Source organism: Eimeria mitis, genomic scaffold (genome assembly GCF_000499745.2).
Source record: "Eimeria mitis Houghton genomic scaffold, Emh_scaff442, whole genome shotgun sequence".
In the NCBI taxonomy this organism is placed as follows: Eukaryota; Apicomplexa; class Conoidasida; order Eucoccidiorida; family Eimeriidae; genus Eimeria; species Eimeria mitis.
Genome location: NW_013572735.1, coordinates 18,866 through 19,224, shown reverse-complemented (window position 1 = coordinate 19,224; position 359 = coordinate 18,866). Strand labels below are relative to the sequence as shown.

Here is a 359-nt window from a genome sequence, read left to right as displayed (position 1 = left end):
CAGCAGCAGGAGCAAGAGGAGCGGCAGGAGCAGCAGCAGAAGAAGCAGAAGCAGAAGCAGCAGCAGCAGCAGCGGCAGCAGCAGCAGAGGCAGCAGCAACAGAAGCAGCAGCAAGATGACACGAAGGATATACAAGCAGCAGCAAAAACAGCAGAAGCAACAGCAGCAACAGCATCAACAGCAGCAGCAGCAGCACCGAATGCAGCAGCAGCAGCAGGTGGTATCGCAGCAGTAAAAGCAGAAGCAGTAGAGAGAAATCCAGCAGCAAACGCAGATTCTGCTGCTGCTGCTGCTGCTGCTGCTCCTGCTGCTGCTGCTGCTGCCGCTGCTGCTGTTCCTGCTGCAGCTGCCGCTGCAGC

General features: G+C 57.9%; 1 protein-coding gene across 1 annotated transcript in view; it reads left to right on the top strand.

Annotated features, from left to right (window-relative positions):
* Positions 1–359, top strand: part of EMH_0012480 (uncharacterized protein) — a gene marked incomplete at both ends in the record, with an annotated part of 2,781 nt that overhangs the window by 341 nt on the left and 2,081 nt on the right. The window contains one exon of the mRNA XM_013499541.1: positions 10–231. Coding sequence (XP_013354995.1) covers positions 10–231 — 222 coding nt within the window. The remainder of the gene's footprint in view (positions 1–9; positions 232–359) is intronic.